This window comes from Carcharhinus amblyrhynchos, chromosome 18 (assembly GCF_965287045.1).
Source record: "Carcharhinus amblyrhynchos chromosome 18, sCarAmb.v2.hapA, whole genome shotgun sequence".
Lineage (NCBI taxonomy): Eukaryota > Metazoa > Chordata > Chondrichthyes > Carcharhiniformes > Carcharhinidae > Carcharhinus > Carcharhinus amblyrhynchos.
The window spans coordinates 1465292-1488572 of NC_137341.1; the positions used below are offsets into that span (position 1 = coordinate 1465292).

Sequence of the window (23281 nt, forward strand, 5' to 3'; positions counted from 1 at the left end):
CCGCACCCTCACTGATTCTCCGGCACCCTCACCGATACTCCGGCACCCTCACTGATTCTCCGGCACCCTCACCGATACTCCGGCACCCTCACTGATACTCCGGCACCCTCACTGATACTCCAGCACCCTCTCTGATTCTCCGGCACCCTCACTGATTCTCCGGCACCCTCTCTGATTCTCCGGCACCCTGTCTGATTCTCCGGCACCCTCTCTGATACTCCAGCACCCTCTCTGATACTCCAGCACCCTCTCTGATACTCCAGCACCCTCTCTGATTCTCCAGCACCCTCTCTGATTCTCCAGCACCCTCTCTGATTCTCCAGCACCCTCTCTGATTCTCCGGCACCCTCTCTGATTCTCCGGCACCCTCACTGATTCTCCGGCACCCTCACTGATTCTCCAGCACCCTCACTGATTCTCCAGCACCCTCTCTGATTCTCCGGCACCCTCTCTGATTCTCCAGCACCCTCACTGATTCTCCAGCACCCTCACTGATTCTCCAGCACCCTCTCTGATTCTCCGGCACCCTCTCTGATTCTCCAGCACCCTCACTGATTCTCCAGCACCCTCTCTGATTCTCCCGCACCCTCACCGATACTCCGGCACCCTCTCTGATTCTCCAGCACCCTCACTGATTCTCCAGCACCCTCTCTGATTCTCCCGCACCCTCTCTGATTCTCCAGCACCCTCACCGATACTCCGGCACCCTCTCTGATTCTCCCGCACCCTCTCTGATACTCCGGCACCCTCTCTGATACTCCGGCACCCTCTCTGATTCTCCGGCACCCTCTCTGATACTCCAGCACCCTCTCTGATACTCCAGCACCCTCTCTGATTCTCCCGCACCCTCACTGATTCTCCGGCACCCTCTCTGATTCTCCCGCACCCTCTCTGATTCTCCCGCACCCTCTCTGATTCTCCAGCACCCTCTCTGATTCTCCCGCACCCTCACTGATTCTCCAGCACCCTCTCTGATTCTCCCGCACCCTCACTGATTCTCCGGCACCCTCTCTGATACTCCAGCACCCTCTCTGATACTCCGGCACCCTCACTGATTCTCCGGCACCCTCTCTGATACTCCAGCACCCTCTCTGATACTCCGGCACCCTCTCTGATACTCCAGCACCCTCTCTGATTCTCCGGCACCCTCTCTGATACTCCAGCACCCTCTCTGATACTCCGGCACCCTCTCTGATTCTCCAGCACCCTCTCTGATACTCCGGCACCCTCTCTGATTCTCCAGCACCCTCTCTGATTCTCCAGCACCCTCACTGATTCTCCAGCACCCTCTCTGATTCTCCAGCACCCTCTCTGATTCTCCGGCACCCTCTCTGATTCTCCAGCACCCTCACTGATTCTCCAGCACCCTCACTGATTCTCCAGCACCCTCTCTGATTCTCCAGCACCCTCTCTGATACTCCGGCACCCTCTCTGATTCTCCAGCACCCTCTCTGATTCTCCAGCACCCTCACTGATTCTCCAGCACCCTCTCTGATTCTCCAGCACCCTCTCTGATACTCCAGCACCCTCACTGATTCTCCAGCACCCTCTCTGATTCTCCAGCACCCTCTCTGATTCTCCAGCACCCTCTCTGATTCTCCGGCACCCTCTCTGATACTCCGGCACCCTCACTGATTCTCCGGCACCCTCTCTGATTCTCCCGCATCCTCTCTGATTCTCCAGCACCCTCTCTGATTCTCCCGCATCCTCTCTGATTCTCCCGCACCCTCTCTGATTCTCCCGCACCCTCTCCGATTCTCCCGCACCCTCACTGATTCTCCCGCACCCTCTCTGATTCTCCCGCACCCTCTCAGATACTCCGGCACCCTCTCTGATTCTCCCGCACCCTCTCTGATACTCCGGCACCCTCTCAGATACTCCGGCACCCTCTCTGATTCTCCCGCACCCTCTCTGATTCTCCCGCACCCTCTCAGATACTCCGGCACCCTCTCTGATTCTCCCGCACCCTCACTGATTCTCCCGCACCCTCTCTGATTCTCCGGCACCCTCACTGATACTCCGGCACCCTCTCTGATTCTCCCGCACCCTCTCTGATTCTCCGGCACCCTCTCTGATTCTCCAGCACCCTCTCTGATTCTCCCGCACCCTCTCTGATTCTCCCGCACCCTCTCTGATACTCCGGCACCCTCACTGATTCTCCGGCACCCTCTCTGATTCTCCCGCACCCTCACTGATTCTCCCGCACCCTCACTGATTTTCCGGCACCCTCACTGATTTTCCGGCACCCTCACTGATTCTCCGGCACCCTGTCTGATTCTCCGGCACCCTCTCTGATACTCCGGCACCCTCTCTGATACTCCGGCACCCTCACCGATTCTCCGGCACCCTCACCGATACTCCGGCACCCTCACTGATTCTCCGGCACCCTCTCTGATTCTCCCGCACCCTCTCTGATTCTCCGGCACCCTCACCGATTCTCCGGCACCCTCACCGATACTCCGGCACCCTCACTGATTCTCCCGCACCCTCTCTGATTCTCCCGCACCCTCACTGATTCTCCCGCACCCTCACTGATTCTCCCGCACCCTCTCTGATTCTCCAGCACCCTCTCTGATTCTCCGCACCCTCTCTGATTCTCCGGCACCCTCACTGATTTTCCGGCACCCTCACTGATTCTCCGGCACCCTGTCTGATTCTCCGGCACCCTCTCTGATACTCCGGCACCCTCTCTGATACTCCGGCACCCTCACCGATACTCCGGCACCCTCACTGATTCTCCGGCACCCTCTCTGATTCTCCCGCACCCTCTCTGATTCTCCGGCACCCTCACCGATTCTCCGGCACCCTCACCGATTCTCCGGCACCCTCACCGATACTCCGGCACCCTCTCTGATTCTCCGGCACCCTCTCTGATTCTCCGGCACCCTCACTGATTCTCCGGCACCCTCTCTGATACTCCGGCACCCTCACTGATTTTCCGGCACCCTCACCGATACTCCGGCACCCTCTCTGATTCTCCGGCACCCTCACCGATTCTCCGGCACCCTCACTGATTCTCCGGCACCCTCTCTGATTCTCCGGCACCCTCTCTGATTCTCCGGCACCCTCTCTGATTCTCCCGCACCCTCACTGATTCTCCGGCACCCTCACTGATTCTCCCGCACCCTCTCTGATTCTCCCGCACCCTCACTGATTCTCCGGCACCCTCACTGATTCTCCCGCACCCTCACTGATTCTCCAGCACCCTCTCTGATACTCCAGCACCCTCTCTGATTCTCCCGCACCCTCGCCGATTCTCCAGCACCCTCTCTGATTCTCCCGCACCCTCTCTGATTCTCCCGCACCCTCTCTGATTCTCCCGCACCCTCACTGATTCTCCGGCACCCTCACTGATTCTCCGGCACCCTCTCTGATTCTCCCGCACCCTCACTGATTCTCCAGCACCCTCTCTGATACTCCAGCACCCTCTCTGATTCTCCGGCACCCTCTCTGATACTCCAGCACCCTCACTGATTCTCCAGCACCCTCTCTGATACTCCAGCACCCTCTCTGATTCTCCAGCACCCTCTCTGATTCTCCAGCACCCTCACTGATTCTCCAGCACCCTCTCTGATACTCCAGCACCCTCTCTGATTCTCCAGCACCCTCTCTGATTCTCCAGCACCCTCTCTGAGAGAAACAAACCCATTCGGTAATTTCCGCATTCCCACACTGGAGAGCACTGATTGGCTGGAGGAGCAGAATCCTGCCCGCCTTCCTGAGTTTTCATTGGTCAATCGCCCGCAGACAGCCAATGAGAGGCTGAAGCACACGTCGCTGCTGTCCAATGGGAAATGCTGCGAGACCCGGACAAGCCAATGGTCAGCGCGCCAGCTTTGTCCCTGCCCCGCCCTCACCCGCACATGCGCATTCACCCCAAAACCCGCACATGCGCATTCTCAATGTAATGTCTCACTGGCTCTGACCAATGGGAAGAGTTGGAGGACCGGAAGGACTCTGGTCCTCCAGCCAATCAGAGGGCGGGCTTTGTGTGAATGAAGATTGAGCTTCAGACAGACTGAAACTTCCTCCTGTCTCCCACATCTGTGAGTAAAACACTTTCTTTACTCCCCCTTTCCATTTCTTTCCTCATTCTGGGGGGAAACTGGGGACTTGCAGCAACTGAAGGGAAAGGAAGTGAATCCAGGGAGGGAGCAGACTCTGGAAAGATTGGCCCAGGTCTCTCTCTCTCTCTTAAAGACATTGACATCCTTTACTCCCTCAGCCTGACACATTTATCTGTCTGGATAAAAGGATGGGCTCTTTCCTAATGTTCACAATTAAAGGGCTGGTTTTCCCAGGAGAGAGCTGACGTGTAAGGGGACATTAGATTAATATGAGAGAGATATGTGTAGTGTTGAGTTATGTGCAGATTAAATGTATTATTTATGGTTCTCTAACAAAATATATTTATTATTAGTGTTGTAGCTATCAATCATAGACTCATTACATTACACAAAGCGTCTATTCAGTGACTCGAGCCCATGCTGACTCTGCAAGTTTATTACCTTCAAGCGCCCATCCAGTTTCATTTTAAAGTCCTCAGATTCTTCTGTTATGTTAAATCAGTAAACACACATCTGTAGATTTTCAGGTTTTGATAACAAGGGATAAGGATGGGTCTGTCAATTAGCACCTTTAGGAGAATTGGGAGGGTGAATATTAGATACAGCAGAGTGAGAATGGAGGGAGAGTGTGTGGGATGGAGATTTACAGCTTTTGGGGAATGAGAGAGGAAAGAATGTTCCATAGGAACTAGAATTTTCTGTTCTGAATTTTTATCCTGTGCTGACACTGATGTTTTTGTAAACTCCTTTTATAGTATATCAGAGGAGGAGGATTTATAGACAGAAATCTCAAACCAAACGTCATGTCAATGTCTGAGTGTCACTCAATTCAACAGGACACGATTAGCATCGGATTTTGAATCTAGGAGGAGAAATATTTATCTGTTCTGTTTGCTTCAAAAGATATTAAGCTTCAGTATGACTAGAAAGGCGTGAGACAGACACACACGCCCAAGTGAGTGTGTTTCAGTGAACTGACTGGGGCAAGACTTTAACTCGTTTCACAGTCTGAAAAGCCTTCATACTGTTCGTAGCGAGGAGAGACGTGTGTATGGATAAGGCTTGAACTGATCATCATACTTGGATAATCACAAGGACATCTATAGCATGGAGAAACCATGGAAATGTGGGGATTGTGGGAAAGGATTCCAGTCCCCATCTGCACTTGAAACCCATCAACGCAGTCACAATGGGGAGAGGCCGTTCACCTGCCCTGTGTGTGGGAAGGGATTCAGTGATTCATCCAACCTGCTGACACACCAGCGAACACACACTGGGGAAAGGCTATTCCAGTGCTCTGGTTGTGGGAAGAGATTCACTCGTTCGTCTTCTGTGCTGAGACACCAGCGGGTTCACACCGGGGAGAGGCCGTTCACCTGCTCTGACTGTGGGAAGGGATTCACTCAGTTAGCCAGTCTGCGGACACACCGGCGCGTTCACACTGGGGAGAGGCCATTCACCTGCTCTGAGTGTGGGCAGGAATTCAGTCAGCTTTCCCACCTCCTGACACACCAGCGGGTTCACACTGGGGAGAGGCCGTTCACTTGCTCTGTGTGTGGGAAGGGATTCAGTCGATCATCCCAGCTGCAGACACACCATCGAGTTCACACTGGGGAGAGACCATTCACCTGCTCTCAGTGTGGGAAGGGATTCACCGATTCATCTTATCTACTGATACACCAGCGAGTTCACACGCGGGAAAGGCCATTCACCTGCTCTGACTGTGGGAAGGCGTTCAGTCAGTCATCCCAGCTGCTGACCCACCGGCGAGTTCACACCGGGGAGAGACCATTCACCTGCTCTGAATGTGGGAAGCGATTCACCGATTCATCCGCCCTGCAGAAGCACCGGAGAGTTCACACCAGGGAGAAACCGTTCACCTGCACCGATTGTGGGAAAGGATTCGCTCAGTCATCCCAATTGCGGACACACCGGCGAGTTCACACCGGGGAGAGGCCATTCAGCTGCTCTCAGTGTGGGAAGGGATTCACACAGATGTCCAACCTGCTAAAGCACCAGTGTGTTCACAAGTAAAAACAGGGGTTGGATTCTGCTGTCATTGTAATCAGATCCAGGACTGAACTGTAACATGAAGGGTGAACAACTGGGTTATGTTATTACTTGACGCGGACAGTGATGTACCGGTGACATCAATCCATCGTTTGTTAAGTAAGAAGGAGAGAGAGTTTGGAATCCTACCTGGAAGCTACATACTTACTCTGTAACCTGTTCAGATGTAGCACCAACAAACAAGTGTTAAACTGTCTGTAGTCTGTCTAATATTCAAGTCCTCCACCGACAGTCCAGTATAAAATATGGTGGCAGCGATGGAGACATTGGTGTAAAAACAACCCATTGGTGATATCGAAGGAATCACAGAGTGAAAAACCTTTCAAAGGAGCTTGTAAAACAATCTGTGGGATACGGAGGTGATGACATGACCCCTGGGGTTCAGTGTCCCTGTGTCCAAAGCGGGCAGTCACGGGAACAGGGTACAGAGGAGCTGGACAGAAAGCATTTGTGTCCAGAACATCCTTTCATTCTGGTTGTCTTTGATCCTCAAGTCAATTTCTGTTTGTTTTTAACCATGTTCTGTTTCACTAATAAACTTTTATCAATAAAAATATTTGATTGTTCTGGACTTTTCCTGATGAGATTGATGTACTTTAGGGAAAGTGGGTGAGAGGGGTGGGCAGGCTCTTTAACAGAAACTGAGATCATTGGAAAAGGAGCCAGAGGGGGAGATGAGATTTTATTTCTGACTCAGTGATGTTAGACAGTGGGGGTTTCAGGGAGTCAATTAACCCTTTCTCCGCTTTCCCCAAACTCTGAAATGATTCCCAGTGATCACCCTTATTGGTGACAGTGGTTAGATTTTATTCAGTCTCAGTAAGAGCTGACACAGGCTAATGTCTGAGCAGTGGTATCAAAGTACAGCAGCATTACCATTACACTCTGGGTACAAACACTACCGTAAGAAGTCTCACAACACCAGGTTAAAGTCCAACAGGGACGCTAGTTCCAAAAGCTAGTGGCGTTTACTATTAAATAAACCTGTTGGACTTTAACCTGGTGTTGTGAGACTTCTTACTGTGTTTACCCCAGTCCAACGTCGGCATCTCCACATCATAAAAACACCATCCCCACTGCCCCAGATGCCACGGCAACATGTGAAACCTCGACAAATCTCTGTGCGCGGGGAATCCCTTCTTGTACTTTTTATATCACAAAGTCTATGGAGACTGATTTAACCCAATCATTGCCCAGCTAACATTGGAATGGACCAAATGCAGAAACCTGTCATTGAACCATCCCAAGCCACGTCAAACTCTCAAACACTTGTCTTCCCGTCCCTGGTACAGGGAGTCAGCATTCCCATTGCCAAGCAGTGAAAACACGATGGCCTCGACACCAGGACTTGTCTAGGATTCAAGGCACTCTTGTTTTCTCAGTCCTCTGGGAGCTGTTTATCCCCCTGTTCCCACGCAGTAAGTTGTCTGTTCTCAGCTCTGTTAGATTTCTGCTGAGGTTTGACCCCTTTGGGATCAATAAAACATTTGGTTAATGAAAACCCAAACCACAATTTCCCATCCTGTCAACCATCCTTACCCAGAGCGTAATCACAACAGGAATAAAAACAGGAAACAATCAATTTCCAAATCAATGCACAGCCAGTCAGAGAATTTCATTTAACGTTCACTCATTCGCAAAAACACCGGGGTCCCCCAGGATTCTTCCAGTCCCCACCTCGAGGGGGAGGAGAACTCTCTCTCTGACCCTCACTCAATTTCACTCCGTTATTTTCCAGTTGTGTTCTGGCCCCGCCTGGGGTAACATCGACTCGATCTTCTCTTCCCCGGAAGGAGCACCGTGAGTTCGAGGTTACTCGTACATAAGGACAGATGCTTCAAGCAACAAAGCGAGCAAAAGGTTCTCCAGCTCTCTCTTTACCCCGATCATACTCAGTATTATTTCTTCCAAAACCTTAATTGTCCCAATCTATAACGTTCACCATTTTACTGTGATATTCCTGCCTTTGTGTCCATGTACAGTGCGTGTAATTGGATCTTGATAGTTTTGAGCTCAGTTTCTCTCTGGAATGTGTGTCGATGCCTCGATGGTGTCACAGTGTTGTCTCAATCCCCTGGCCACATTAACTATTTCATTTCCTGCTGTGTCTCAAGTAGCTGTGTGTGTTTGGGACCCACTCTTCACTCCATCTCACCAGGAATTTAGACTCGCGATTTTTCACAAATCACATCTGCACACTCACTCCGACATCACATAATCATCTCAGACATTCTTAACTCTCAGATGTGCTGATGAAAAGAGCAAAGTGAGTGTCTTTCTTATCTCCCTGTTATGGTGCTGATATTTCATGTAAGTGGCCGGGCTTTCAAATGTGGATTTCTTTAAAACAGAGTTCATGGACAAGGATGTAAATATCTCCAAGAGAAAGTGATTAAGTTATTCATCCCATCTAAACATTCCAGACTTTCACCAGACTGTAGGTGGATTCCAGATTGATATATTCCATTCAACCCAAGGTGAGTTATTCCAATTCCTTTATTGTCCAGGACAATATATTCACAATATCTTTAAAACAGAAATTAAACATTCCCATTAGATTTCAGGTATTAACATATTCTGTTAGTTTGTTCTTTATTATCGGTGTCAGGCTGGGGTTGGAGCAAAGGAGGTTGAGGGGAGATTTGATCGAGGTGGACAAGATTCTGACAGGTTTAGATAAGGTGGACAAAGAAAAGCTGTTCCCATTAGCTGATGGGACAAGGACGAGGGAGACACAGATTTAAGGTTTTGGGTCAGAGATGTGGGGGGGGAGGTGAGGAAGAATATTTTGATGCAGCGAATGGTAATGAGCTGGAACTCGCTGCCTATGAGGGGGGAGGAAGTGGAGACAATAAACAATTACAAAGGAAATTGGATGGGTATTTGGGGGGTTCCAAACAGAAATGCTGACTAAATATCTCTGACCTTCCTCACACCCTGTCACTCTGTGATCCTTGTGAAATTTAAAAGCAGATATTCGCAACAAGACTCAAACAGCATCAGCCCACTGGAGGCAAAGTCATGAGACTGTCCAGTCCAGCAGAAAGAAACCCTCCGACCCTCCCCATTGACCAACTGTCAGAATGAACAAAACGCAGTCCTGGATGTAACTGAGAGCAGAAACAATAACAGCAGAATCCAACCCCTGGAATCACTTGTGAACTCGCTGATGTCTCTGCAGGTGCGATGAATCACAAAATCCCTTCCCACACTGAGAGCAGGTGAACGGTCTCTCCCCAGTGTGAACACGCTGATGAGTTTGCAGGTTGGATAACTTAGTGAATCCTTTCCCACACTGAGAGCAGATGAATGGTTTCTCCCCAGTATGAACTCGCTGGTGTGCCCGCAGGCTGGATAACTGAGTGAATCCCTTCCCACACTGAGAGCAGGTGAACGGTCTCTCCCCAGTGTGAACTCGCTCATGTGTCTGCAGGTTGGATAACTTAGTGAATCCCTTCCCACACTGAGAGCAGGTGAATGGCCTCTCCCCAGTGTGAACTCGCTGGTGTGTCCGTAGGTGGGATGACTGAGTGAATCCCTCTCCACACTCAGAGCAGGTGAACGGCCTCTCCCCAGTGTGAACTCGCTGGTGTTGCTGCAGGTGGGATAACTGACTGAATCCCTTCCCACACTGAGCGCAGATGAACGGTCTCTCCCCGGTGTGGCTGCGCCGATGAGCTTCCAGCAGAGATGGGACTCTGTATCCCTTCCCACAGTCCGCACATTTCCATGGTTTGTCCATGGTACAGGCGTCCTTGCCTCTCTCTTTTAGGTGGACAATCAGTTGAAGCCTCGTCCACACACAGAACACAAACACAGTCTCTCCCCGCTGTGAATGGGGTGATATTTATTCAGGCTGTGGAACTGGTTAAAGCTCTTCAGTCAGTGCACTGGAACACTCTCACACGAGTGTGGCCATGTGTTGCGCTTTTCCAGTCACACTGATATTTGAAATCTTTTCAAATCGCCAGACCAGACAATCCTTCTAGATTGGCCAATGATATTCAGATCCCAAGGTATTCCTCTTTCAATATTCTAAAAAACAAGTTTACAAAAGTAATCGCTGTCAGTATAGGATAGAAATTCAGAACAGACAATTCTCGTTTCTATGGAACATTCCTTCCTCTCTCCAAAAGCTGTAAATCTCCATCCCACACACTCTCCCTCCATTCTCACTCTGCTGGATCTAATATTCACCCTCCCAATTCTCCTGAAGGTGCTGATTGAGGCTGATTGACAGATCCATGCTCACTGCTTCCTGTCCTGGACACAGAGAGCTGAGAATCTCCATGCAGGCTGCCAGACAGATCTCTGTCTCTGTGACTGGATTAACAATGTGTGGAATATACAGACAGGATTCACTTCCTTTCCCTTCAGTTGCTGCAAGTCCCCAGTTTCCCCCCAGAATGAGGAAAGAAATGGAAAGGGGGAGTAAAGAAAGTGTTTTACTCACAGATGTGGGAGACAGGAGGAAGTTTCAGTCTGTCTGAAGCTCAATCTTCGTTCACACAAAGCACGCGCCCTGATTGGCTGGAGGACCAGAGTCCTTCCGGTCCTCCAACTCTTCCCATTGGCCAATATGAAGTTCAGGGGTGGGCTTTCTCGTGCACATGCGCAGCGGGCCCTCGCCCTTGGACATGCGCAGTTCCGGGCCAGGGAGAGATCACCGCGCGGCTTCTCGCTCTGGGCGGAGCCGCCAGCCGGTTGCCCTGGAAACCTTGTCTCCGGGAGGGGGGGAGGGGGAGGAAAAGGGCGGCGGGGCGGGGCTCCCGGGTCCGCGCGCCGGGCCTGCGCACTGGAACCCGGAGACGGTCACCGCGAAGCAGAGTGATTCCGATTGGCTGATTCGGGCTTGTGAGGTCACAACGCGGAAGTGGTCAATGAGCTTCAGGTTAAACCTTCCTCCTCTGAGCAACATCTGGGAGGGAATCAGTGTCTCCCCCTTTCCATTTCTATTCTCATTCTGGGGGGAAACTGGGGACTTGCAGCAACTGAAGGGAAAGGAACTGAATCCAGGGAGGGAGCAGACTCTGGGAAGATTGGCTCTCTAGGGGATGACTATCATTTAATGTAGCAAGTTAGGAGGTGTCTTGTGTATATATGTTGTGTTACATGGCACATGTTAGGTACTTATTCTGTACTAAAGTACATTTATTATTATTTCTCATCTTGCACTATCATGCATCCCTGTGCTGTGCTGCCAGTGGAGGGAATGGGGGAGGGGAGAGAATTTTGTCAAATGTTTGATGGACAAAATAATCTTCTCCCGTACCTGAGGTGCATAAGGCATCACACCACCAGCTCCTGAAGGGCAACAGTAATGAGGAATGTAGGGTGGCCCATCCAGTGATACCCAAAAACCATGAAGGAATGAACAATAGAGAAGAAAGAATGTTCCAAAGCAATTTGAATTGTCTGATCTGAATTTCACCCTGGTACTAATTTTGTAAATTCCTTTTACAGGATATTAGAAGGTGAGGATTTACTGTCAGAAATCTCAAATCAAATGTCACATCAAGATCTGGCACAGTGACTTAATTCACCAGGAGTTGATTATTGTCGGCTTTTGAATCTAGAAGGAGAAATGTTTGCCACAGAAGGGTTGAAACATTGATGACTGGAAAAGCAGCGACACTCACACACACAGACAAATATACACACACACACAGAGACACAGACACAGGCAAATACACACACACTCATAGAGACACACAGATACACACACACAAACACACTCAGACAAATATACACACACACACAGACAGACAAATACACACAGACAAATACACACACACACACCCAGGTGAGTGTGTTCCGGTACACGGGCTGTGGAAAGAGCTTTAATTGCACAGCCTGGAAAAAACTTTGCACAATTTGGGATAGGGAGGCCGTGCCTGTGTTATGCGTGTGGGCAAGTCTTCAACTCATCATTAAACTTTGAGAGGTAGAAGGACAGCAGTACCACGGGGAACTGCGGCAGTGTGAGGACTGTGGGAATTCCCGTCTGAGCTGGAAACCCATCCACGCGTTCACACTGGGGAGAGGCTGTTTACTTGCTCTGAATGTGGGGAGGGATTTGCCCATTCATCCCACCTGCAGATACACCCCCGAGTTCACACTGGGGAGAGGCCGTACCTGTTCTGACTGTAGAAAAGGGATTCACTCATTTAACTCACCTCCCCGCGCACGAGCGAGTTCACACTGGGGAGAAACTGATCACCTGCTTTCATTTGGGAAGAGATCCTTTCGGTTATCCCACTTTCAGAGGCACCAGTGAGTTTATACTGGGGACAGGCCCTTCACCTGCACAGAGTGTGGGAAACATTCATTACTTCATGGAACCTGCTGACACACTGAATTCACACTGGGGAGAGTCTATTTACCTGCTGTGTGTGTGGGGGATGCGATTCAGTTGGCTGTGCAGCCTGCAGACATAGCAGTGCACTCACTCTGGGGAGAAACCATTCACCTATTCTGAGTGTGAGAAGGAATTCAGTCAGTTATCCCAGTGGGGAGTTCACAGCAGTGTGCACCATCTACAAAATGCACTGCAAGAACTCACCGAGACTCCTTCACATCTTCCAAACACATGAACCTTTACCATCTAGAGGGACAAGGACAGCAGACCACCACCACCTGGAAGTTCCTGTCCAAGCGGCAGACCAGCCTGAAATGTATCCCCGTTCCTTCACTGTCACTGGGACCCCGGAAATCCCTCACTAACAGCACTGTGGGTGTACCTGCACCACATGGATTGCCATTGGTTGAAGAAGGCAGCTCACCAACGCCTTCCTAAGGACAGTAAAAAGTCTGACAACACCAGGTTTAAGTCCAACTGATTTATTTCATAGTTAACTCAATAGCTTTCAGGGTTTATCCCTTCGTCAGGTGAATGGAGAGTTCTGGCCTCAGACAGAGCATATAACAGCACAGTTTACAGATTACTGATTAGAATGCGAATCTTTACACCTAACCTGCTGTTCAAGTCTTAAAGTGGCCGACAATGTGTGTGGAAGGAGCACTGATCACAGGTTACAGAGATGTGTATTGTCTCCAGACAGTACAGTAAGTGAGGTTTTGCAAACCCAGGCAAGTCACGGGGGTTACAGATAGTGTGACATGAACCCAAGACTGTGTTTACCCCAGTCCAACGCCGGCATATCCACATCATTCCTAAGGACAATCAGGGACAGGCAATAAATTCGGGCTGAGCCAGGGATGCCCACATGAATGAAAAGAAATTGAGAATTAGATTGGGACAATTAAGGGCTCAGGGGAAATAATATCGAGTATGAACTGTCTACAAGTCGGATAGGGGTAAAGAGAGAGCTGGAGAACCTTTTGCTCGATCTGTTGCTTGAAGCATCTGTCCTTATGTACGAGTAACCTCGAACTCACGGTGCTCCTTCTGGGGAAGGGAAGATCGAGTCGATGTTACCCCAGGCGGGGCCAGAACACAACTGGAAAATAACGGAGTGAAATTGAGTGAGGGTCAGAGAGAGAGTTCTCCTCCCCCTTGAGGTGGGGACTGGAAGAATCCTGGGGGACCCCGGTGTTTTTGCGAATGAGTGAACGTTAAATGAAATTCTCTGACTGGCTGTGCATTGATTTGGAATTTGATTGTTTCCTGTTTTTATTCCTGTTGTGATTACGCTCTGGGTAAGGATGGTTGACAGGATGGGAAATTGTGGTTTGGGTTTTCATTAACCAAATGTTTTATTGATCCCAAAGGGGTCAAACCTCAGCAGAAATCTAACAGAGCTGAGAACAGACAACTTACTGTGTGGGAACAGGGAGATAAACAGCTCCCAGAGGACTGAGAGAACAAGAGTGCCTTGAATCCTAGACAACTCCTGGGTGTTGAGGCCATCGTGTTTTCACTGCTTGGCAATGGGAATGCTGACTCCCTGTACCAGGGACGGGAAGACAAGTGTTTGATACTTAGATATGGCTTGGGATGGTTCAATGACAGGTTTTTGCATTTGGTCCATTCCAATGTTAGCTGGGCAATGATTGGGTTAAATCAGTCTCCATAGACTTTGTGATATAAAAAGTATAAGAAGGGATTCCCCGCGCACAGAGATTTGTCGAGGTTTCACATGTTGCTGTGGCATCTGGGGCAGAGCAGGAAGCATTTCCATGGAGATGGTGTTTGTACCCAGAGTGTAATGGGAATGCTGCTGTACTTTGATCCCACTGCTCAGACATTAGCCTGTGTCAGCTCTTATTGAGACTGAATAAAATCGAACCACTGTCACCAATAAGGGTTATCACTGGGAATCATTTCAGAGTTTGTCCAACGAGGGGCATACACGCGATGGGTCGTACTGGGGCTGCTCTTGGTTGTTCGAGATTGGCCTAGTGCTTCATGTCGTTAGTGTGTGCCTAAACTGGACCAGATACTGGGCAAGACGACAGCTCAGTGACTATCACTGTTTGCTGTGCAGACACATGGATTTGGGCCGGTGTCTGTGGGAGTTTGCGCATTCTCCCCGTGATTGCGTGGGTTTCCTCCGGGCGCTCCGGTTTCCTCCCACACCCCAAAGATGTGCTCTTAGGCTGATTGGTGTAACAAATTGACCCTAAATTATTCTCCCCTTAATCTGGTTTCCAATGGGGGTACCATAAGCGCAGACATGGGTCAAGGTAGGTGTAGGAAAATGCTTTGTTAAGATGGCGGCGTGGGCTCGTTGGGCCGAAGGGCCTGTTTCCCGTGCTGTATTGTTCTTTGTATGGAGGACTTTCAAAGTGATTTTTCACAATGCTCAGCAGAAGTATACACCAGTGATAAGGAAGGACTGTAGGAAAAGAGATATGATGTGGAGATGTCGGCGTTGGACTGGGGTAAACACAGTAAGACGTCTGACAACACCAGGTTTAAGTCCAACCAATTTATTTGACAGTAAACTCACTAGCTTTCGGGGTTCACCTGACACAGAGGGGAACCTCAAAAGCTTGTGAGTTTACTATCAAATAAATCGGTTGGACTTAAACCTGGTGTTGTCAGACTTTTTACTGAGATAAAGAGATAATCAGCCATGGCAGAGAATGTGAGGTAATTCACTTTGGTAGGAATAACAGATGTGTTGAGTATAGGGCTAACGGGAAGACTTTGAATAGTGTGGAGGAGCAGAGGGATCTAGGTGTATGTGTACATAGATCCCTGAAAGTTGGGAATCAGGTAGATAAGGTTGTTAAGAAGGCATACAGTGTCTTGGCGTTTATTGGTAGGGGGATTGAATTTAGGAGTCGCAGCGTCATGTTGCAACTGTACACAACTCTGGTGCGGCCGCACTTGGAGTATTGTGTGCAGTTCTGGTCCCCACATTACAGGAAGGATGTGGAGGCTTTGGAGAGGGTGCAGAGGAGGTTTACCAGGATGTTGCCTGGTATGGAGGGGAGATCCTATGAGGAGAGGCTGAGGGATTTGGGGTTGTTTTCGCTGGAAAGAAGGCGGCTAAGAGGGGATCTTATTGAAACATATAAGATGATTAGAGGTTTAGATAGGGTGGATAGTGATAGCCTTTTTCCTCTGATGGAGAAATCTAGCACGAGGGGGCATGGCTTTAAACTAAGGGGGGGGTAGTTATAGGACAGATGTCAGGGGTAGGTTCTTTACCCAGAGGGTGGTGAGGGATTGGAATGCCCTGCCTGCTGCAGTTGTAAATGCGCCTAGTTTGGGGGCGTTTAAGAGGTCTGTGGATAGGTTTATGGACGAAAAGGGATTGGTTTAGGTTAGTGGGTCATTGTTGTTGTTTTTTTTTAACTGGTCGGCGCAACATCGTGGGCCGAAGGGTCTGTTCTGCGCTGTAATGTTCTATGTTCTATGGCTGCAATGGTGAGTGTTTTTGGAGTTGGCTGGAAACAGGGAGTTAAAGTGGTCAGTTAAAAGGAGGTAAGTAGTCAGTAAACTTGCTTTCAGAGTGAACTAATTTAATTGTGAAGTTAAAAGCTGTACTCCTGAAACAGGAGTCAGCTGTGTCAGTTCTCCACTGTAACTCTCTCTCTGTCTAATTGTACAACTGGTTCTAACCAATTCCAGGGCATCGTATACAGTGTGTCTGCATGTACAACAGTCTGCGTGCTACCAAATAAACCTGTCGGACTTTAACCTGGCATTGTGAGACTTCTCACAGGGCATTGTAGGTAGAAACGTATAAAAACAGAGGTCAGTAAGCGCTGCTGTGTCTCCACACTGAGTGCGGTCTGACTGTGAGGAGTGCTTTCCGAATTGGGTGGAAACAGGGAGTTCGGTGAAACAGGCAGCAGAGACCACAAGGGAGAGTGTTGATTGGTCAGTAAGTCCCACAAGGGAGAGTGTTGATTGGTCAGTAAGTCCCACAAGGGAGAGTGTTGATTGGTCAGTAAGTCCCACAAGGGAGAGTGTTGATTGGTCAGTAAGTCCCAGAAGGGAGAGTGTTGATTGGTCAGTAAGTCCCAGAAGGGAGAGTGTTGATTGGTCAGTAAGTCCCACAAGGGAGAGTGTTGATTGGTCAGTAAGTCCCAGAAGGGAGAGTGTTGATTGGTCAGTAAGTCCCACAATGGAGAGTGTTGATTGGTCAGTAAGCCCCACAATGGAGAGTGTTGATTGGTCAGTAAGCCCCACAATGGAGAGTGTTGATTGGTCAGTAAGTCCCACGAGGGAGAGTGTTGATTGGTCAGTAAGTCCCACAAGGGAGAGTGTTGATTGGTCAGTAAGTCCCACAAGGGAGAACGTTGATTGGTCAGTAAGTCCCACAAGGGAGAGTGTTGATTGGTCAGTAAGTCCCACAAGGGAGAGTGTTGATTGGTCAGTAAGTCCCACAAGGGAGAATGTTGATTGGTCAGTAAGTCCCACAAGGGAGAGTGTTGATTGGTCAGTAAGTCCCACAAGGGAGAGTGTTGATTGGTCAGTAAGTCCCACAAGGGAGAGTGTTGATTGGTCAGTAAGTCCCACAAGGGAGAGTGTTGATTGGTCAGTAAGTCCCACAAGGGAGAGTGTTGATTGGTCAGTAAGTCCCACGAGGGAGAGTGTTGATGGTCAGTAAGTCCCACGAGGGAGAGTGTTGATTGGTCAGTAAGTCCCACGAGGGAGAGTGTTGATTGATCAGTAAGTCCCACGAGGGAGAGTGTTGATTGGTCAGTAAGTCCCAGAAGGGAGAGTGTTGATTGGTCAGTAAGTCCCACGAGGGAGAGTGTTGATTGGTCAGTAAGTCCCGCAAGGGAGAGTGTTGATTGGTCAGGTAAGGGTTACTTTTGATTCTCTAAAACTAACACTGAGTTCGGACTAAAAAAACTTAAAAATGGAGGGCTGTGACATGTGGCGTTCCTCAGGGATCAGTGCTGGGACCTTTGCTGTTTGTAATATATATAAATGATTTGGAGGAAAATGTAACTGGTTTGATTAGTAAGTTTGCGGACGACACAAAGGTTGGTGAATTTGCAGATAGCGATGAGGATCATCAGAGGATACAGCAGGATATAGATCAGTTGGAGACTCGGGCAGAGAGATGGCAGATGGAGTTTAATCCGGACAAATGTGCGGTAATGCAGTTTGGAAGGTCTAATACAGATAGGAAATATACAGTAAATGGCAGAACCCTTAGGTGTGTTGATAGGCAGAGGGATCTGGGTGTACAGGTACACAGGTCACTGAAAGTGGCAATGCAGGTGGAGAAGGTAGTCAAGAAGGCATACGGCATGCTTGCCTTCATCGGCTGGGGTATTGAGTTTAAAAATTGGCAAGTCATGTTGCAGCTTTATAGAACCTTAGTGAGGCTGCACTTGGAATATAGTGTTCAATTCTGGTTGCCACACTACCAGAAGGATGTGGAGGCTTTAGAGAGGGTACAGAAAAGATTTACCAGGATGTTGCCTGGTATGGAGGGCATTAGCTATGAGGAGAGGTTGGGGAAACTTGGTTTGTTCTCACTGGAGGTTGAGGGGAGACCTGATAGAAGTCTACAAGATTATGAGGGGCATGGACAGAGGGGATAGTCAGAAGCTTTTTTCCCAGGGTGGAAGAGTCAATTTCTAGGGGGCACAGGTTTAAGGTGCGAGGGGCAAGCTTTAAAGGAGATGTATGAAGCAGATTTTTTACACAGAGGGTGGTGGGTGCCTGGAACTCGTTGCCAGGGAGGTGGAAGCGGATACGGTAGTGACTTTTAAGGAGCATCTTGAATGAGATGGGAACAGAATGATATGGTACCTGGAAGGGTAGGGGGTTTTAGTTCAGTCGGGCAGCATGGTGGGCGCAGGCTTGGAAGGCTGAAGGGCCTGTTCCTGTGCTGGAATTTTCTTTCTTCTTTGACATCACAGAATTTGGTTAATAGGGAGCTGTGCTAAATTTGAAAGCCTATTTAAATTACTGGTTCGAAATTGTGTTGAGACTGCCGTAATAAGGAGATAGATAATTTTTTTAAAAAAGTTTAAACAAAAAAAATGTAAAACCCAAATTAGAAACTAATTATATAAAATAGAGATGGAGGGTTAGGTGATGCATGATGTGGGAGCTGGTGGACCCCACTGTGGTTCCCAGTGCGCATGTCTGTAGTTATGTGTTGGTTGCTTGAGGAACTCTGGTTCAGACTGGATGAGCTTTGGACACATCAGGGAGAGAAATCTGGACACTGTGTTCCAGGAGGCAGTCACGCCCATCAGATTAAATACCTTGAATTCAGCCATTGGTCAGGGATAAGAAGGTGTGGCTGTGAGTTGAGGCAGTTAGAGGGATTCAGGAGGTTGGGTTGTAGGAGGCTTAGCCGTTGTTCTTGTCCAACAAGGTCCTTGCTCCCTGTGTGGATGGGAACGGGACTGCAGGGAGGATGAGCCAACTGAGCTCAACAGGGAGCTGTTCATGTGGGGGGGTAGAAAAAAGAAATGTATTTGTAATTTGTATAATTAGGGGCATAGACACTATTCTCCGTGACCAGGATCAAGACTCCCGAAGGTTGTGTTGCCTGCCTGATGCTCGGGTTCTGGATATCTCATTCGGACTGCAGAGGACTGGGAGGGTAAAGATCCAGTTGTCATGGTCACATTGGTACCAATGAGACAAGTAGAATAAGAACAAAGCTTCTGTAAGAGAGAATGAACAACTAAATTAGAAAGCAGAACCAAAAAGGTAGTAATCTCTGGATTACGACGTGAGCCACGAATTAATTGGCACAGAGTCGATAAGATTAAGGTGATAAATGCGTGGCTCAGGGATTGGTGTGGGAGGAATGGGTTTGAATTCATGGGACATTGGCACCAGAATTGGGAAACAGGGGACCTGTTAGCTCAGTGACTATCACTGATTGCTGTGCAGATACATGGATTTGGGTCGGTGTCTGTGGGGAGTTTGCGCATTCTCCCCGTGCTTGCGTGGGTTTTCTCCGGGTGCTCCGGTTTCCTCCCACACCCCAAAGATGTGCTATTAGGCTGACTGGAGGTAATAAATTGTCCCTAAATTAGTTTTCCTCAATGTGGAATGCCATAAGCATAGATAAGGGTGGAGGGTGCACTGGTAATGTTAAAATGGCAGCGCGTTGGGCCGAAGGGCCTGCTTCCCGGGCTGTTGTTGTTCTTTGTTCACAGCTCCAGGTTCGATTCCCGGCTCGGGTCACTGTCTGTGTGGAGTTTGCACATTCTCCTCGTGCTTGCGTGGGTTTTCTCCGGGTGCTCCGGTTTCCTCCCACACCCCAAAGATGTGCTATTAGGCTGATTGGAGGTAATAAATTGTCCCTAAATTAGTTTCCCTCAATGCGGATGGCCATAAAAACAATAGATAGGGGTCATGGGTGGAGGGGGGACGGGTAATGTTAAAACGGCGGCGCAGGCTCATTGGGCCAAAGGGCCTGTTTCTGTTCTTAGTTCTGATGGGGTGGTCTTCATCTGAATCGTGCAGTGTAACTAGAGGGGTAGATAGGGCTATAAACTAAATAGTAGAGGAGGGTTCAGTTGGATGGAGAATTAGAAAGTCAAAGTTAAAGGAGAGAGTAGAAGTGCAGGTGAGGACTTTTAACTGGTTAAAGAAACCGAGGGCTCAGGAAAGGTTACTAAAATTTCCAGACCGCGTACCAGAACAGAAACTACAGGAGGTGGCAGGAATCTAACCTCAGGCAGAGTATAAAGGGTGACAAGTATGAGAAGGGAGGTGGTCACACAGGACGGAGAGTGTTGTACCTAAATGCATACAATATGCGGGAAAGGAGCTTGTTGCCACATTAAAATTGGCCGGTACGATGCTGTGGGCATCACAGAGACGTGGCTGTGAAGGGATCAGGGCTGGGATCTAAATATCCAAGAGTCTAAATATCTAGAAGCTTTTTATCTAGAAGCTTTTTACCCAAGATATCTAAATATCCTAGTGAAAGAACAGGCACCTGGGCAAAGTGGCGGGGGGGGTTGCATTGTTAGTAAAGAATGAAGTTAAATCAATAGCAAGAAGCGATAATCGATCAGAAGGCATAGAATCTCTGTGGGTAGAGTTGAGGAATCGCAAAGATAAAAAGACCCTGATGGGAGTTACGTACAGACCCCCCAGCCGTAGTCAGGATGTGGGGCAGAGAATAAATCAGGAAATGGAAAAGGTATATAAAAAAGGCAATAATCATGGGGGACTGGGAAAATCAGGCAGATTGTGGATCCCAAGAAAAGGAATTTGTGGAATGTCTAAAATTTTTTTTGCAGCAGCTTGTGACAGGTCCTACTAGAGAACAGGCAGTTCTGGATTTACATAATAAGAACATAAGAAATAGGAGCAGGAGTAGGCCATCTAGCCCCTCAAGCCTGCCCCGCCATTCAATAAGATCATGGCTGATCTGAAGTGGCTCAGTTCCACATTCCCGCCCTCTCCCCATAACCCTTAATCCCCTCGCTTACCAAAAACCCATCAACCCGCGTCTTAAAAATATTTAGCGAGGCAGCCTCCACCACTTCAACGGGCAGAGAATTCCAGAGATTCACCACCCTTTGAGTGAAGAAGTTCCTCCTCAACTCCGTTCTAAACCGCCCCCCCTTTATCTTGAGGCTGTGCCCTCTAGTCCTACTGTCCTTTCTGGGCGGGAAGAGTCTCTCCACCTCTATCCTATCCATCCCATTCATTTGGTGGTGTGTAAGAGGCAGACTTGATTTGATAACCTAAGGGGAAGGAACCCTTAGGGAGCAGTGACCACTATCTGATCGAATTTACCCTGCAGTTTGAGAGGGAGAAGCTGGAATCAGATGTAACGGTTTTACAATTAAATAAAGGAGCTACAAAGACATGAGGGAGGAGCTGGCCAGAGTTGATTGGAAAGGGAGCCGAGCAGGGAAGAGAGTGGAACAGCAACGGCAGGAGTTTTTGGGGATTATTCAGGAGGCGCAACAGAAATTCACCCCAAAGAGGAGGAAACATGTTCGGGGGGGGGAACGAGGCGCCCACGGCTGACGAGGGGAGTCAAGGACAGAATAAAGGCAAAAGAAAAAACATACAAAGTGGCGAGGATTAGTGGGAAGTCAGAGGATTGGGAAACCCTTTAAAAGCGAGCAGAGAACGACTTAAAAAAAAATAAGGGAGGGGGAGACGATGAAATATGAGTGTCAGCTAGCTGGTAAAATGAAAGAAGATAGGAAGGGTTTTTTTTCAATTTATAAAAGGTAAGAGAGAGGCAAAAATAAACACTGGAAAATGAGGCTGGAGAAGGAATAATAGGAAACAAAGAAATGGCAGAGGAATAAGAACATAAGATATAGGAGTAGAATGAGGCCACTCGGCCCATCGAGTCTGCTCTGCCATTCAATCATGGCTGATATTATTCTCATCCCCATTCTCTTGCCTTTTCCCCCCATAACCCCAGATCCCCTTATTAAATTATCTATCTATCTCCTTCTTAAAGACACTCAGTGACCTGGCCTCCACAGCCTTCTGCAACAAAGAGTTCCACACATTCCCCACTCTCTGGCTGAAGAAATCCCTCCTCATCTCTGTTTTAAAGGATTGTCCCTTTAGCCTGAGGTTGTGCCCTCTGGTTCTAGTTTGTCCTACTAGTGGAAACTAAATAGTTAACTAAATAAGTCGCTAAATAGTTACTTTGCATCAGTCTTCATGGTGGAAGACAGCAGTGGGATGGAGGAGCTCCGGGAGAGTCAGGGGGCACAGGTGGGTGTAGTGACCATCACCGAGGAGAAGGTTCTGGGGAAACTGAAAGGTCTGAAAGTGAATAAATCACCCGGACTGGATGGACAATACTCCAGTTCTGAAAGAGATGGCCGAGGGAATTGTGGAGGCGTTGGTGGTGATCTTTCAGGAATCACTGGAGGCACAGGGGTCCCAGAGGACGGGAAAGTAGTGAATGTAACACCGCTGTTTAAGAAAGGAGGGAGGCAGCAGACGGGAAATGATCAGCCGGTTACCCTGGCTTCAGTCACTGACAGGATTTTAGATCCATTATTAATGATGAGATCACAGAGTATTTGGAAGTGTATGAGAAACTAGGACTGAGTCAGCACGGCTTTGTCAAGGGGAGGGCATGTCTGACAAATCTGTTTGAGTTCTTTGAGGAGGCAACAAATTTAGATAAAGGAGAACCAGTGGACGTGATTTATTTACATTTCCAGAAGGCTTTTGACAAGGTGCCACATAGAAGGCTGTTAACTAAGTTAAGTGCCCGTGGTGTTAAGGGTAAGATCCTGGCACGGAGAGAGGATTGGCTGACTGGCAGAGGTCAGAAAGTGGGGAATAAAGGGGTCTTTTTCAGGATGACAGCTGGTGACTAGTGGTGTGTCTCAGGGGTCAGTGCTAGGATCACAATCTTTCACAATATTCATTAATGATTTGGAAGAAGAAACTGTGGCTAAGTTTGCAGATAATACAAAGATATGTAGAGGGACAGGTAGTATTCAGGAGACGGGGGGGGCGCTGCAGAAGGACTTGGACAGGTTAGGAGAGTGGGCAAAGGGGCAGATGGAATACAATATGGAAAAGTGTGAGGTTATGAAATTTGGAAGGAAGAATGGAGGCTTAGACTATTTTCTAAATGGGGAAATGTTGAAGAAATCGGAAACACAAAGCGATTTGGGAGTCCTTGTTCAAGATTCTCTTAAGCTTAACATGGGCAGTTGGGAAGGCAAACGCAATGTTAGCATTCGTGTCAAGAGGACTAGAATACAAGAGCAGGGATGTACTTCTGAGGATTTATAAA

General features: G+C 48.7%; 3 protein-coding genes across 5 annotated transcripts in view; 2 read left to right on the plus strand and 1 right to left on the minus strand.

The window, feature by feature from the left end:
- Positions 1-23281, plus strand: part of LOC145354757 (uncharacterized) — a 112530-nt gene that overhangs the window by 40723 nt on the left and 48526 nt on the right. The window lies entirely within an intron of this gene.
- Positions 1-23281, minus strand: part of LOC145354780 (uncharacterized) — a 113475-nt gene that overhangs the window by 18830 nt on the left and 71364 nt on the right. Inside the window, 1 exon segment of the mRNA XM_080206257.1 lies at positions 9281-9898. Within this exon segment, the coding sequence (XP_080062383.1) occupies positions 9281-9898 (618 nt within the window).
- The window catches only part of LOC145354761 (uncharacterized), a 69431-nt gene continuing 50096 nt past the window's right edge, over positions 3947-23281 (plus strand). Inside the window, exons 1-4 of one of the 3 annotated variants that reach the window (XM_080206233.1) lie at positions 4734-6042; positions 8819-8835; positions 12147-12265; positions 12512-12527. In XM_080206233.1, the coding sequence (XP_080062359.1) occupies positions 5175-6042; positions 8819-8835; positions 12147-12265; positions 12512-12527 (1020 nt within the window). In that variant the 5' untranslated portion in view covers positions 4734-5174. Of the gene's footprint in view, positions 4047-4733; positions 6525-8818; positions 8836-12146; positions 12266-12511; positions 12528-23281 lie in introns of those variants that run through there. The other 2 variants (XM_080206232.1, XM_080206231.1) reach the window with 2 other exon arrangements.